The sequence below is a fragment of the Mercenaria mercenaria genome, chromosome 15 (genome assembly GCF_021730395.1).
Source record: "Mercenaria mercenaria strain notata chromosome 15, MADL_Memer_1, whole genome shotgun sequence".
NCBI lineage: Eukaryota > Metazoa > Mollusca > Bivalvia > Venerida > Veneridae > Mercenaria > Mercenaria mercenaria.
The window spans coordinates 27,741,518-27,755,296 of record NC_069375.1 but is presented as its reverse complement, the minus strand read 5'-3'; the positions used below and the strand labels follow the sequence as shown (position 1 = coordinate 27,755,296).

Below are 13,779 nucleotides of genomic sequence, written 5' to 3'. Positions count from 1 at the left end.
CCCAACAATACCACTTTATCAGAGGCAAGCTGGATCATTTTCACACAGAAGAATATTTTGTAAGCATTCTGAGGATAAAAGTATGTTTGGCGAGAATTGGTGTGGTGTCTTTTTGTTAGCATCAGTGCATGGGATGCGACTTGATATATGTCATGACTCAGTATAGCTGCCACATCACATTGTAATGTGTGCAGGCACGTGTCCAGGTGGGGGGCCAGGGGGCCCGGGCCCCCCCAGCTGGCTGGCTAGTTACGATTTTTATTACTATGGGCCCCTCAATTAACAAATTTATACACCAGCGCAACTGGCTTGATTTGACAGCAATACACAGGCTAAAGAGCCATAAAACCGTGTCCGGTAGTGGAAATTAGCCCCAGGCATGTCACAGGTAAAAGTTTATCTGTGCATGCTTCATTGATCGCTTGATTGGTACTTGATTGGGTAGTGGAGAAACTATTATGTTTTTTACTCTTTGGAAGTGTTATAAAATGATCATTACATTGTTGGTTTTGTTAAGTATTAAATCATAAAATGAATCTGAAAATTGAAACATTATAATGGTTGTATTTTGTTTTTACATTAAGGCACATTCCCCAAATTTATTAAATTGATAGATATTTATCCTATCTTTTTATTTTACAACAATTATGAATTTGAAACTACTGTATCAATTTTACTCTTTTGGGTCCAATAACCTTACTTAAAAAATCTCATAGTTTTAAAAGTAGTTTCTCAGTAAATCTTACAAAACGCATCTAAAACTCGTTACTTATGAGGGGTTTTATACATAAAAATATCATTTAATATGTGCTGTTGTGTTATAGTTTGTACAGTCAAAGAAGTATAAAATACACATCTATTTATTTTTATAGATCTTTAATACAGTTAAGAGTTCATTGTCGTTGGAAATCTGTGATGTAAATAGTAATTGTCATAATACTTCGTTTGTTTTGTTGGAAATCTAAAAACATTTGGCCATTTTGCAAATAGGATACCCTTAATAATTAGACTAGCCACTAGACTGATAATTACGATATTTCTATGATTTTTTTCTTTTTTATGTTCATAGAGACAAAAGCCAGTCTATTCTAGAGATTTTCTAAGAGGACTGATGTTAAAATTGTAATATTGGACATAGTATATAGACTGGCTCAGTTCACTACATGAACTCATAAAAATGTGAAAAAATCATCACAGTCTAGGAGCTAGTCTACTTAATAATCATCTTAAAACTTCAACATTTTTTTCAACTGGGTATCATACAGAAAAATAAGTCCATACACTGTGACTGTACAATCATACATATATTGAAAAGGCTTGATGAAATGATTAAAAAGTAGACTTTCCTTAAATATATAATACATTCATGCATCCTTAAAGGTGTTTCAGGTAGCAGGAAAATGCATCTATTCATGTGCATGTATTAAAAAAAGCTTTAAAGGTTTATGAGTGTTTGGTTTCATTCAGCTAAACTTTAAGCAAGGGTAAGGTTGAAATGTTGAATGTAAAAACTATTCTATCAGTATAATGTTTCATGACATCATGGTGTAACAGCCCAGTTTTTCCCCCATTTAGTATTTTTCCCCAGGGAAAACTTAGACTGGCACAGTTTTTCCTAACATAGTCAACTTCTTTCCTTAGGAAAAACCTAGCCTGCCCAGTACTGTAAAAGCAGAAATTTTCGAGAGGGTTAAATTTCGCTACATTCGCGAAGCCCAACATACTAGTATCGCTAAAATAGTTCCTCACGTAAATATTCATGGTAAATATAATTCAAATTAAAGAATGATACCATTTTCACAATTTCGCGAATATTAAACTTCGAAAACATACTCAAAATTTCAAATTCGCGAAATTTTGACCCAGCGAAAATATGTGCTTTTACAGTAAATCATTAGTAACTCATCGCACACATAATTTCACTATACCTTTTCAGTCTTCTTTTTGGTATATAAATATACCCGAAGTATCTTTAATTTTGACTCAATATAGAGTTCGTTGATTGTATTTTCCATATTGACACACATGCCTTGGAAGTCTTTCAGTTCTGTTTCAAACTCTTGTAGAATACCTCGTTGGGAAATGCGGGATGGAAAGAATGCATCTAAAGCATGGTTAAGGACTGCCTTTAAAGAAAGTGTTTTCTCAACCGTGAGATGGCAGACACCACCTCCACATAGTTGCCTCACTTGCTTATAACACATGGATTGGTTGTTGTAATCCATCCATCCTAGCTCCAATCTTCTTATGGTCCTTTCTGCCTAAGCATTTCCAGCCTTGAAACCACAGCTGCTGTGGAGAGTAGATCGCTCTTTTTGCCATTTCCCACGTAATTATTTCAATGCATTTGAGCACTGATCACCTTCAGTTTTAGACCTGCAGAAAGCAATTGCCGACACTCTATCACCATACACAGGTAAGTATGATTTCATATACTGTCATCCATTAACAGCATGACACTGCAGTCAATCTACAAAAGCATAGTGAACAATTAAAAATTTAGAACTATTATGTGCTATCTATAAATATATGTAGTATGTATATCACATGTACATTGAACAATGGAACAATCAAACACTTACTGAAATGTAAATTTACTTTCTTTACTGCATCAAATAAGAGGTATCTCTGATGGTGAGGAATACCCTCGCTAAAGCTTTGACACAACACAAAGTGCTTGTTTTGAATACAATACAGAAGTAAATGAGAGCTGTAACTATTGAAAACTGGTCCTCTCCAAATCATATATGTACTTGTTTTGAAAACATTGTGCAACATCTGGTCATAGTTTATATGTTTTCAAACATAAAATGTGCAGTTGAATTCCTTATAAACTGTAGAAGAAGCTGAGCTGACAAACTTGCACACAGTAATCATGTGGTTATTTTCAATAAACCAAGTGTTATAATTCCTGTTGAAATCACTCTAAAAGGCCTCTTTAAAAGTATCTGATACATCACCTTATAGTTATCACTTTCAAAAATGTTCATCCAATTTACTTGTAAACTGTAGAAGGAGTTGTACTAAAAACATGCATGCAAGTGTTCTTAATGAACAAAGTGCTATAAATCCTCCTATAACATTCTGACCAAACAAAACAGCAACAAACACTTCATGATAAGCATGACCTGAAAGTTTCATCAAAATCCCTTGCAAACTGTAGGAGGAATTACATTTAATGTGATATGGGACAGATGGGACATGACGCGATGTTATGTGACATGACAAACAACTTCATTCCGGTATAGCCTCCACTTCACTTTGTGATGCAGGGTATCTGTAAAGACAGACTGCTCCACTATCTGAATGCGTGCCAGTGTAATAAATCAACCCTCAACATGGCAAAACATTTTTATAATGCTTAAAGTTTTCCAATGGCTGCAGTTTTTGTAACACATGTATTCCACATTTGTTGAATAACTTGTGTGTAGTTTTAATGCAATACATAAATTATTAAGCAAGATGTTCACTGATACAAATGCACACTATGCACACTATGCACACAAACCTAACCTGCCACAATTTTTTCACTGAAAAATTTCATTGGACTGCCATTCTTGTAACCCAACTAAATTTACCAAACATGACTTGGATTGTAGTCAAGATGGTTAGAAACACTCATGTGTAATGTGAATATGTATGCAATGGTAGCAGAAATATGCACTTAATGCCACTGCACATACACATACACTTTAGAGTGAGGTGTGATGGGACACTAAATGGTGATACAGGGATGAGCTGAAAAAATTATGCTCAAAAATTAATATAACTGTAATGTAATTGAGCAGCTAGTTTAGAAGAAATCATGTTTCAGAATGATAACATCTGGTACTATTTCTGACACCAGTTGATAACTTCTGTGATAAGCTATAAAGTTTTAGATATTCTGTCAGCCATGCATTTTGGACTTTGGCGACCATACAAAATTTTCACAATGTGTGTCAGGCCTACGTGAAGTGAAATATACCGTACATAAATATCATGCTAGCAGATCTAAATTTAATGCAGATGTGCAAATTATCTCTACAAAGTAATCACTGTAAATGCAGTGCAGATTAAGTGAAATGCTCATTAATTGTCATGCTTACTTGGACCCCGTCATGAATTTGAATTCTTCAATGGGCAACTTGTTTCTGTTTTTCTCAAAAATTTGGAATATCATGTCACCATAAATCTCTCATGTGATCCTTAATATGACATACTATTAGAAATAATACTAATAGCATCAAAATGTACACAATTGTATGTTTGTTTCTGATGTAACAAGCGTATCGTGTCTCTCCAAACAACAGCTTGAGGAAAAGAATCACATATATCCACACAAGATCCTTTCATTAGTCTTATATCATTACCCCAAAAAGTACAAATGTGCTTGTTTTGTCTGTTGTACAGTTAACTGATAAACACTGATAATAATAACTGCTCAAGGGTCATGATAAAATAAAAAAAATATAGTTTCTTATGTGAAGAGTTCAATATAGATCTATCATTACTGAAAATTATGAAGAAACAGTCACATTGGAAACGTAATTTGTGTTCCTGATAATCCAGATTTTCTTATGCAGTATGCAGTAGAAATTTATATACCAGTGTTATAAGTTATATACCTTATCAGCGACAAGTCTTTGTAGTACAGCCGGCCCAATTCCTCTCTTCAAAACAAATTCCTTAAGTTTGTCAGACATACTGCTGCAAATATATTAAAAAAAATATTTACATTTCATTTACACTATCCTTCCAGGGCTGAAGATGGTCGCTGCATCTGAAAGCCACAGCATATTTTCACAAACCCATGTCCTTTCTGGAAGTACTGTGAATACTTTATCGCCATATACTTGTCTACCCTGATCTTGAAATTATCCTATGTCAGTGCTGTGACAATCTCAGAGACAGATAGTAACCAATGTGATAAACATCTGTGAGAAAAGGTACTTTCTGACATTTTTTTGGAACGATTATTTCTCTAAATTCATGGGATATCCATAGAAACACAACATTAGACTACCAGTACATTTTACATTCACCAGGTCATGATCAGTTAACTTAAGAATTCGGCCCTATAGATTATCATATATGAATGATTTTCAGCTGAAAATGGTTGAAATAATGATTTGCATGGACTATGCAGACTTCCATTCTTCACTGTTGACTTAACAATGGGAATATGTCAGGGGTTTAGGATATGGTCTGTCACCCTAAAGCTCCGAGTTTGATCCCGGCATGGCCTTTCATTTCTTCATGCTTTTTTCTCTCTGAATTACACTGCGTGCTATATGTATGAAATGACTTTTTTGCCTATATTTATTGGATATATATGTTGCAAGTTCATTCTCTATATTTTAGTACATTTATGATTTTATAAATTTTGTCATATAATCTCATCTGAACTATATAGAGAAAAGCTACTTAGCACAATCAGATACATAGGTTACATGTTCCTGGCATATTAACACCCTTTAACAGAACTGTCGATAAGGCTAATTTTACATAGACAAGCAAAGCAACAATGAGGTGCCAGGCTGCATGGTCTGGTCCTTGTGCACCTAGCTTAAAATAAGGGGGTCACTAGTTCGATCCACAACCCAGCCACAACATTCTGTGAAATATAATTCCGAAACTTTTTTTCCACGGTAACTTGTCTGCCACTGTTGATTAAAGAAGCTGGTTAGCCTTCAGTTTGTTTGACCAAATGTGGGCACTGGTTTATCCAGGAAAGATTGACAGCCGCCTTTATTTTGTTGTTATCGTGCTGAATGGGCACGAACACACAGACAGACAGACAGACAAACAAACAACAGATGTGACGATGAGTAGGGCTGCAACAAACTACATTTAAACCAACTTAAGTAAAGGAAAACCAAAGACAATCAGAATTAAGTAATTCCTGAGCTTGCATAATGATTTTTACGTCTAATAAAGTGAAACAAATAATAATAAAAGTATATCAAACAACTCCTGTTGTGATTCGAAGTCATCCATAATTTCTTAACTATTGCACTATAGAGCCTTTTAGCATTCAATGGGAACAAAGTTGATATAACCTATAACTTGTGAAACACGAGTTTCGTGATAACCACAAGACTTTGCCCATTTACCATCTATAGGCTATTGAAATGGACTGTGCTCAAGGTCCAGGTTCAGAGGTCATGTCCAAACTATACTGAGCTGTGTTGGACACCACAGGTTCATGTGTCTACACAAAGAACTATAAAATACATTTTTATTTTTATAGCTCTTTGGTCTACAAGTCTACAGAAAGGTCTTCTACAGGCTGGTAACATTGCCCGATCGGGCTTATGACACAAAAAGTAGTATTTCTTGAAAAATAATGAAGCTATTTCTTTCAAACTTGGTCCATTTATTAAGCATACCCTATAATGCTTAACAAGATAGAAATTACTTTGTTGCCTTCAGTTTTGTTAGAATTACTTCCCTTTTTCAGTATTTTATGATGCATAATTTTTGAAGTCCAAACAATACATGTATATGTTTTAATGCAATGTTTAAAACAGAAAAGGTTCAGTGGCTTTCTATTGCTCCAAACTTGTGTGCCAATACCTTTATTCTATGTATTTAGAGTAAATACTTTGTTTCTAGTGCAGATGTATGAGCAATGTTTTTAGAACTAACATTTCTCAATAATGTTGTAAGTGAAAGCAGAGTAAAATGCATACATTCTTTTACTAGCGCAATAATTTAGAGCATTAGAAAGCCATTGAACCCTTTTTTGTTTTAAGGAGGTAGGTTACCTTGTTACAAGGGTAAATTCAAATTAGTTGAACCGCAGCATCTTTTTGTATTTCGTGTAATATGAAGTTTTAACTGCTAAAATCTCAGTTTCGTTTGTCTCTGTCCTTTCAAGTTCAATTTTTATACAGAATTGAAGAACATGACCCTCCAAAGGTATTCCATATTGAAAGAAGAAGGAAAATGCGGATATTTAACACTTTTCAGTGTATTTTAGTTTCATTGATATCTGTAGAAGTCAGCATAATCTATAATTTTACTTGTATGCACGTTAGCTTTCTAATATAAGCTTAAAATGTATATGTCGCGGGGTTCGTGTTTCCATGGTAACGCATTTTCTCTCATTTTTAAACAACTATGTATAAAAATTGGGGTTTTCGACGGCTTCAGTGCCATTCTGTTAATGACCAACATGGAATATTTAGGTGAATATTCTTAGCAAAATACCAAGCACTATACATGGTACCCTATTTTTCTTAAAGTTTAAAGTAACCATGGCAACAGAGATGTTTAAAATGGCTTATATCTTGCTTTTTGTCGTAATTTCTTATAAAATAATATTGAATAAGATTATCTTTCTAGTTGATGTAGCTTTAAAACATATTATTTCTAACGCAAGTTATATTTTCGTGTTATCTGCATTTATTCAAACAGATTTCTAAGCTTAGAATACTTACAGCAGTACCCCTCGTCTGGCATTTTTCATGGAAAAATCGTTCAGCATGCTACTATTATTCTCATGGATATTGTTGAAATGAAAATAAAAAGCCGAAGCTGTGTTTCTTAAATAGACTAGTGTCAATGCTTTTGAATTTTACATTTAGATACATAGGTCACGGGCTTCGTTTCCATGGTAACATCAATTCAATTCAAGAAACCACAATTTTCTACTGAAATTTGAACAATTTTAGATCTTAGTTTTAGTATATAAGTAACAAATTATCAACGGAACCTGTAAAATAGGTATTACAAATCAAACTGCTAGATTTTTTATTTGAAAATGGCCGTAACAAGTAAACTCTCACCCAACTATATTCCAAATAACATTGGTTACCATCATCATTTTCTTAAATTCTACATAACATTTCAATATAACTACATAAAAGAAGCAAAATATTGATTATTATTCAGAGCAAATGACTCATAAAAAAATATTTCAGCAAATAATGGTTATTTGAAAATAGTTTGAATAAAGAAAATGCACAGAATTACGTACTTTCAAGATAAAAGCTATTAATTTTGCGCGGTAACTGACACGTAACGTCATGACATCAATGACGTCATTTTAAGGCAACATTGTTTTGAAGCGTTTCTGCGGCAATTTATTCATTATTTCTGCATTATTAAACCATAAAGCGTCAGATCGAAGACGGGTCTATGATTTGTTTTCAGAAATATGAATATACAAACACATTTAGTTTGTCGTAAACGTCGTCGTAAATCGTCACGTTAGCTTCCGGTTGGACATGCGCACATACAAATATAAAGGTAACCTACCTCCTTAAACTTAGGATTAGAACATATTTTTTTTTGGACTTCAAAGATTATGCGTCATAAAAATCTGAAAAGGGGAAATAATTCTACCAAACCTGAAAGCAAACAAGTTATTTTTATTCTAATTTGTATTATTTGTTATGCTTAATAAATGGACCAAGTTTGAAAGAAATATCTTCATTATTTTTCAAGAAATACTACTTTTTGTGTCGTAAGCCCGATCGGGCAATGTTACCAGCCTGTTCTATTACCGTTATCTGGCACTTGGCAGTTTTCAACAACATTTCATCTCTAACATTGATCCATTGTAGCTACTGTAGCCAACTTTCATCTTTTTAAAATGTTACAGTACAGTGAATTGGCTATACACCATCAATATACTGACCCTTGTTCTATATAAACCTGCGATATAAAACTTGAATTTGAACCGTTTTTCAGTATACAAATGGTGAATTTATTATCAGGGGAAGTAACTTTCACATAGGAAGTGTCTAGGGGTACGGATCCGTACCTCTAGAATCTGATTCTAGAGGTACGGATCCGTACCTCTAGACAAGCCTGTTAGGGGTTTTCTAGGGGTACGGACCTCCTTTTTCTAGATATGTAGGGTTATATATATCTTAATTTTTGTTGAAAATGAAATACAAAATAAGACTTAACCAGTGTTCACTTAAAATTTGGATCTAAATGGTTTACAGATTCCAGCGTTCACCCGATTGTTTACCTTCTGTTTCAAAACCTAAATAACCGAGGAACTCCAAATGAATACACTGTTCCGTGCCGAATTTGGTTGTAAAATAAACTGTTGATAACAGATAGTGAGTGCTTGTAACCGTAAAATGAATTCTATTTGAAATTCAGCAGAAAAAAAAATTAAATTAAGCATAATAATATGCACCTATTTATTTTGTTATTTAACAGAACAGAACAGAACAGAACATGATCTTTATTACACCCAAGTAATTATACATTGTACAATATGGGGATTAAACATAATGACAGTATGTAATAACATGTTTACATGAACTTCCGACAGGCAAATATTATTTTGTTGTTGGGGGAAAACATGAATGTATCAGAAATTTTATACATCTAGTAAAAATCAGTATTTCAAAAATTATAGAGACTACAAGTTGTATTTATAGTTTACAAACATTAATTTAAGTTGTAGGTAAAAAAAATAATAAATAAAAGGAATCCTAGCAAGTAATGTAGTTATTAAAGAACGAATCTACAAAAAAAAGGTCGTCATGAATATCATGCGGACGCTTTAAATTCTGTTTGGGTAATGTGGTCAAAGGTGAGTCACTTACGCGTGGGATTTATTCTAATAATAGCGGCTACATCGCACTATGTTTTAACGCGCACTAAGTTTTACTATGATAGCAATGCGGTTATAATATTTACTCAAGCATATTATTCATTCATAATGGAGTAAACATGTGTGGGCGGATTATAAACTAAGGTAAAAGTAGGTCAGTTAATTCAATTAGAACTGAGTTATTATTGCTCTAATCATTTTGCACGTTTCTGACAAAATACATGGTGAATTTGAGTTAAGTAAATTTCGAAAGCAACGTTCAGAATCAGTAACATTGATATTCGCTAAGAAATGGTTTCGTTGTTGCTCAAAGAAGTTACATTTGAGCAAATAGTGCTGCTCAGTGCATACAGCTCCGCTATTGCATTTTGAACATGTTCGATCCAGAAAAGATATGCCATCGTACCTCCCGGTTTCAACCGGCAGTCTGTGATTACATGTACGGAATTTGAAAAAAGTAAGGTAATCATTCTTCTGAAGAATTCGGAAATAATTTTCATACTCTAAGTTATCTTTAAAACTATTTATATCATTTCTTTATTAGACTGTTGCATCTGGGTGTGCCATTCTTGTTGAAATTGGTCATGAGAGTTTGTTTAATTTGCTTATGCAAATGTTTTGTGACAGAAGTATTCTGGTGTAACCATAGGTCAGGTCTTCCAACAGAATTTAGAATTTCCTGATTTTACTTATCCATTTATAGTCGAACTGGTCCTGAGATACCATATATTTGTAAATTATAGAAGACAATTTTGTATCTTTGCCTAGTAACAGTTTAGCCCAATAAGAGATCATTTTTGTTTTAACTATTATAGATATTGGATATCTACCCAATTCGCCATAGAGCATATACATTGGAGTACTTTTGCGCGCATTTGTTATCCTTCGAAGGAAATCATTATGAACTCTTTCAAGTAAATCAATATTTTCAAAACCAAATATTTCCGATCCGTATGTCAGTATTGGTAAAACTGTATGGTCGAAAAGTTTTAAAATGAGATCGACAGGGAGATCCGCATTATTTGCCCTTGAAAATAAAAGGTACATAGCTTTGTTTGCCTGCTGGACTACATGTTTCCTGGCGTTCAGGAACGAACCATTACTTGAAAAGGTAACACCTAGATAATGATATTTATTCGTAATTTCAACTTGCTGTGTTCCGAGGTAAAGTTAAAATTATTGGTGTTTCTTGCACCAAAGACAATTATTTTTGTTTTTTGTAAATTAACTTTTAATTTCCAGTTATTACAGTATGTATTAAATTGATCTAAAGAGTTCGGAAAATCAGACGCATTAGAAGAAACAATAACAGTGTCATCAGCATAGAGTAATAGTAAAAGTTTCAGCCAGATCTCATCATCGGGACTATATAACTCTATGCCCATAGCACCATTTCCCTCTAGAAAAGATTGTAAATCATTAAGATACAGGGAAAAAAGTATGGGACTCAAATTTTCTCCCTGACGTAAGCCGATTTCAGACTGGAAGACTAACGATTTATTACTGTTGTGGGAAATACAGGATTTGATATTCTGATACATATTAAATATTACTTTAAAAAACTTCCCATGTATTAGATTCTTTGACAGTTTATGCCACAACCCATAGCGCCAGATTTTGTCAAAGCACTGGGAAAAATCCACATATGAACAGAAAAGTTTTTGCTTCTTTTTCTTTAGAATTTCAATAAGGGCATGAAGAGTAAAAATGTGATCTGAGCAAGAATAGCCTTTTCTAAACCCAGCCTGATTTTCATCTAACAAATTGAACGTTTCGACATATTTTGTGAGACGATAATTTAGAACTGCGGTAAAAAGTTTGCCTAAACAGCTTAGTATTGTAATTGGCCTATAATTATTAGGTTCCTCCGAGTTTCCTTTATTTTTAAAAATAGGTATAATGGTTCCCTCAAGCCAAGAAGAAGGGACAAATCCAGTATCAAGCACGCTATTAAATAACCTGACATATACTGGCATTAAAATACGTTTCGTGCTCTTTATGTATTCATTAATGATATTGTCCGATTGACTCGATGCTTTTCCGTTGTTAAGCTTGTTAATACACGCAATTATTTCGATGTCGTTAATCGGCGAATTAAGAAATTCATTCGAGTTAGGCCAGTATTTTTTTATTATTAGTTTTACCGATTTTTTTGGAAAAAAGATAGGGTCGGCGGCGGGAAAAAAATTAAAAATAAAATCCTCGATTGTAAAGTATTTTTGCAAAATCTCGACCTAAACTGAAACTACTAATAAGACAACACTCTTACCAATTTATTTGACGATTATTGAATCAAACTTGTGAAACAAGTTGGCGGATAAAAGTTAAAGACAGTCGTTATAGTTTTATTTTTCTCACTTTTAATTTTCTTTGGTTTACAGTACGTCCAAAATGAAAAGTCCCAATGGACACCCAGCGTGTCCAGACACGGTGCTCGCCAACCACGCTGTTTCGCCGTGAAATCGCGGTGAATCGCAGTTTTCAAGATTGTTTTAAAATATGCTATTTTCCATTTTATTTATCCAAAAATGAAAGGAAATATATATATGTATGATAACATTAAATAACATCGTAATTTTTCAGTTTCAATGTTCGTCTGCTAGTTGATTTGGAGACTTTTCGTATTTTGCAGGTAGAGCACTTGACAAGAAGCGTATACGATGAGACTGTGCTTAATAAACAATAAAACCTGTGAATTCAGTTGTTTTATTTAGAGTTCACTTTTCAGTTTTATATGTTCGTTGCAAACTTCTGTTGTTATACTAACAAAATTTTAATACGATAACGTTATTTAACACCCTAACAATTAATCTTCGTTCACAGTTTGCATGGAATTTGATAATTATTTAAGAGGTAAGTTACCAGTTAAAATCAATAATTTTTAAATAACTTGTTAATTTGTTACGAATTTATTTGCTAATGTAACTATCAAAAAGAATTTGAAATATAATTTTAGTACAATATAGAATATCAGAATTAAAAGTTTTTGCTCAGGAAACAGTGGTATTCACTTTTATATAAACAAAGCAATCATCCATTTAAACATTTCGATGCACGTCTACATGTCTGAAATAACAATCGAATTCTATCACATGACATGTCGAATTTCAAGAAACTATTAATGTGTAACATACATCTGTATTAAAAATATAAATTTTATCTGCTTTTTTTCAGGGCAAGAAGAAAGCTGTACACGAGCCTTGGAAGCAAGAACTTACAATTTAATGTTTGTTTTGTTAATAACATAATTTTATTAGCATTAAATGTCATAATATATCTATAGCATCATATAATACAAAGACCTGTGTATTGATAGTGCTAACAGATTATTTTGTGTTCATCATATAATTCATATATGACAAAAATTGTTTATTCTCCATTCTGTATTATTTTCGGCAAAATTAAGATATTTGCATATTTGTAAAAAACATGTCAAGGGTTCAACGCAACAAGGGCGTATCTACATATAATTATTATATGTAGATACGCCCTTATTGCGTTGAACCCTCGATATGTGATCTTCTTCATAAAGTTTGTTCTGTGTAATAGGCTAAGGGGAACAGCAGCAAAAAATAAATACAATACACTGTTTTGTTTTAACAACTGAAGGTATATTTGTCACATAATATCTGTAATTATCACATGACGGTTTATAGAATATGTATGCCTGTCTGTCTGTATTTTATATAAATAAACTTCAATTGTTGGTATCGTTTAAATCTATGTACATCTTATGAATAAGAAATAAAGAAATGAAATTAAATGGAAGCATTATAATTTTTATGAGAACGCAACATAACAAATGTTTTTTTCTGTCTATTGCAAAGCATTTTTGGCTTTTTTTGTTTAAATTGTTTGTGCTTCCTAATAATGTTATATTCCGTTAAATTTTGTATAGAATAAAAGGGAAATAAAAAGATATAGAAGGCCGATTTTTGTTTCTGCTCCTTCCCTCCTCTGGTGTTGTGCTGTAATTTTCACTCTTGTTGAAAGTTTCTTCCCGTAAGCATAGATAACAACTATTTTACGCTTTCATTATTTATTATAAACCATGTGGAAATACATATTTATAAGTGGCTTTAAAACATCCTTTAGTGAACGGTCCCGCACGACGGCCAAAAATGTAGTAGTATGTGATTATCACTGTTTGAAAATAAACTTCTTTTTATACAGTTATTTGAAATCAAAAACATTATCAAAACTACTCATATAGTCCA

The 13,779-nt window shown here is 33.0% G+C and overlaps 1 protein-coding gene across 13 annotated transcripts in view; it reads right to left on the bottom strand.

The window, feature by feature from the left end:
• The window catches only part of LOC123533407 (uncharacterized), a 35,974-nt gene extending 27,295 nt beyond the window's left edge, over positions 1-8,679 (bottom strand). For 11 of the 13 annotated variants that reach the window (XM_053524872.1, XM_053524870.1, XM_053524869.1 and 8 more), the window contains exons 1-2: positions 8,493-8,679; positions 4,608-4,689 (exon numbers count right to left, since the gene is read on the bottom strand). Coding sequence is in view for 1 of the 13 variants with exons in the window: in XM_053524884.1 (XP_053380859.1) it covers positions 1,929-2,225 (297 nt within the window). In the remaining 12 variants the exon portion in view is untranslated. Of the gene's footprint in view, positions 1-1,928; positions 2,471-4,607; positions 4,690-8,492 lie in introns of all 13 variants that reach the window. The other 2 variants (XM_053524884.1, XM_053524873.1) reach the window with 2 other exon arrangements.
• Between the last annotated feature and the right edge of the window lie 5,100 nt (positions 8,680-13,779).